The sequence below is a fragment of the Trichechus manatus genome, unplaced genomic scaffold, assembly GCF_000243295.1.
Source record: "Trichechus manatus latirostris isolate Lorelei unplaced genomic scaffold, TriManLat1.0 scaffold00213, whole genome shotgun sequence".
In the NCBI taxonomy this organism is placed as follows: Eukaryota; Metazoa; Chordata; class Mammalia; order Sirenia; family Trichechidae; genus Trichechus; species Trichechus manatus.
In genome coordinates, this window is record NW_004444149.1 from 1,412,681 (window position 1) to 1,415,021 (window position 2,341).

Below are 2,341 nucleotides of genomic sequence, written 5' to 3' on the forward strand. Positions count from 1 at the left end.
AAAGAATGTTTTCTTCTGTGTTTAAAACTTTTCTTGAGTTCTTACAATAGTGGTCTCATACAATATTTGTCCTTTTGCGACTAATTTCACTCAGCATAATGCCTTCCAGGTTCATCCATGTTATGTTTTGTGGATTCATGGTTGTTCTTTATCGTTGTGTAGTATTCCATTGTGTGAATATACCACAGTTTGTTTTTTCCATTCATCTGTTGATGGGCATCTAGGTTGTTTCCATCTTTTTGCTATTGTGAGCAGTGCTGCCGTGAACATGGGTGTGCATATTATCTATTTGTGCAACGGCTCTTATTTCTCCAGCATATATTCTAAGGAGTGGGATTGCTAGATCTTATGGTACTTCTATTTCTAGCTTTATAAGGAAGCGTCAAATCGATTTCCAAAGTGGCTGTACCATTTTACGTTCCCACTAGCAGTGTGTAAGTGCTGCAGTCTCTCCACAACCTCTCCAACATTTATTATTTTGAGAACACACACTTTTATGTGTAAAATAGAATCTTTTTAAATGAATCGATTTTGCTTTTAAAAGATAATCCTCTGGGTAAAGCTTTTCGAATTGGAAACAAATAACCCAGTCCAAATATTTTCCTCTCATTTATTTTTTAATGAAAACCCACATTAGGAAAACAGACCCTAAAGGTAGTAGTAAAGCTAATACTGGTTCTCTGGAATGGGGCTGGTTGGTAGCAAAAGTAGAGTGCTAGATTAGTGGAATCCCGTGAGCCATCCTGGGCGTTTAGAAGTGTTGGCCCAGGCTTGGCTGGCTGGCTGGGCGTTTTTCTTGGGTGCACCCTTGAGCCATAGGAGGTCAGAGAGCCTTGACCCCGAGGCCATCCCTGCAGGTCTGTGACAGCAAATCCAAGAGCAAGGAGCCCCATGAGCTGGTGAGCAACAGCCCCCACCGAGAGGCCAGTCCCATGCTTGGTGCTAAGGACGCTGTGCAGGGCAAGGACACGGTGGAGGAGGAAGCCCCAGAGGAGCGGGAGAGCATCGAGGCCACCCAGAGCAGGACTGGCAAGGCCACCAGAACAGGAGAGACGCCTGTTCCAGGTGAGCGATCTGACTGGCTGTCCCAGTGTCCCAAGCCAACCCAGCCCTCCTCCCTTTCTTTCTCACCTACTCTAAGGGGGACCCTCTGAGCTTGGGGATGCCTCTTTTCCTAACAGACCAATGTGCAGCCTTAATTTTCCTCCCTGCAGCCTCAATCCTCTTGGCAGAAGTTAACTGCTGGAGTCTCCTGCTGCAGCAGTGTGCTCATGTCCCCGTTCCTGGAGCCTTCCCTGTCCCTAGGTCCTCTCTGGTCTGCGTTCTAAAGACTAGTGACTCTCAGCTTGGCAGTGGGGCTTTCTCCTCTTCCCCCCTCAATAGCTCACCAGGGTGACCCTGTGGTGATTTGTCATTCTTAAGTGCATTTCGACCCTGTCCGTATCCTTAGGGCCTTATTTTCCTCCTAAGCAGGACTGGCAGTGGAGAGCACTTTGCTGTCCCCTCGAGAAGTGACCCCTACAGACCGACTCCTCCTGGATGGCCCACCGCCTTGCTCACCAGACACTCCTCAGCTTTTCCACCAGACTGTTAAGAGAAATCAGGCTGGGCCGGAGGCTGCCTCCTATGCCAAGGCATCCCCCGAACTTCACAGAGACAGGGAGGGCCACGAGGCAGTGGGGGAGTCAGAGACTTCCAGGCTTGTCTGGGATGCTTCAGAAACTGAGCCATTGCCGGGGACTGTGGAGCTCCCGGCTTCCTTCCTGAGCCCTGTTTCTCCAAGGACCAGAGACATAGCGAGAAGCCAGGTGTCTGGGAAAGCAGACACTCAGGAGAGCTGGCTGTCCTTAGGCAGAGCTGGGGTGAAGACAGCAGACAGGATGTCCCCTGTCCGTGAATCATCTTCATCGGGAACTGACACCTCAGAGACTTCTCCTACAACCCTTAGAGGGAGTCTGGACAAGGACAGTGGCACGCAGGGCAGAGGCCCAGAAGGGGAGCAGCTGCCGAAGGCCACAGAAGCTACCGTATGTGCCAACAACAGCAAGGTCAGCTCCACAGGGGAGAAGGTGGTCCTGTGGACAAGGTAGGTGGGGATGCGTGATGCCTGTCTGCTGGAAAGACCTCAGACACAGCCCCGTGGCCGGCTCCCTAGAATTAATCACCATCTGTGGGTTACAGGGAAGCTGACCGTGTGATTCTCACCATGTGCCAGGAACAAGGAGCCCAGCCCCAGACATTTAGCGTCATCTCCCAGCAGCTGGGCAACAAGACCCCTGCTGAGGTAAGCAGAGGAACCAAGGAGGCGGCCTGGCAAGAGGGTGTCTGTGTAAGGGATAGG

The 2,341-nt window shown here is 51.2% G+C and overlaps 2 protein-coding genes across 2 annotated transcripts in view; one reads left to right on the top strand and one right to left on the bottom strand.

Moving 5' to 3' along the window:
• Positions 1-1,016, top strand: part of LOC101353448 (GON-4-like protein) — a 21,955-nt gene extending 20,939 nt beyond the window's left edge. The window contains exon 12 of the mRNA XM_023742548.1: positions 869-1,016. Within this exon, the coding sequence (XP_023598316.1) occupies positions 869-895 (27 nt within the window). The 3' untranslated portion in view covers positions 896-1,016. The remainder of the gene's footprint in view (positions 1-868) is intronic.
• Positions 1,017-2,175: 1,159 nt separating this feature from the next.
• Positions 2,176-2,341, bottom strand: part of MSTO1 (misato mitochondrial distribution and morphology regulator 1) — a 3,815-nt gene continuing 3,649 nt past the window's right edge. Inside the window, exon 11 of the mRNA XM_023742519.1 lies at positions 2,176-2,325. Coding sequence (XP_023598287.1) covers positions 2,176-2,325 — 150 coding nt within the window. The remainder of the gene's footprint in view (positions 2,326-2,341) is intronic.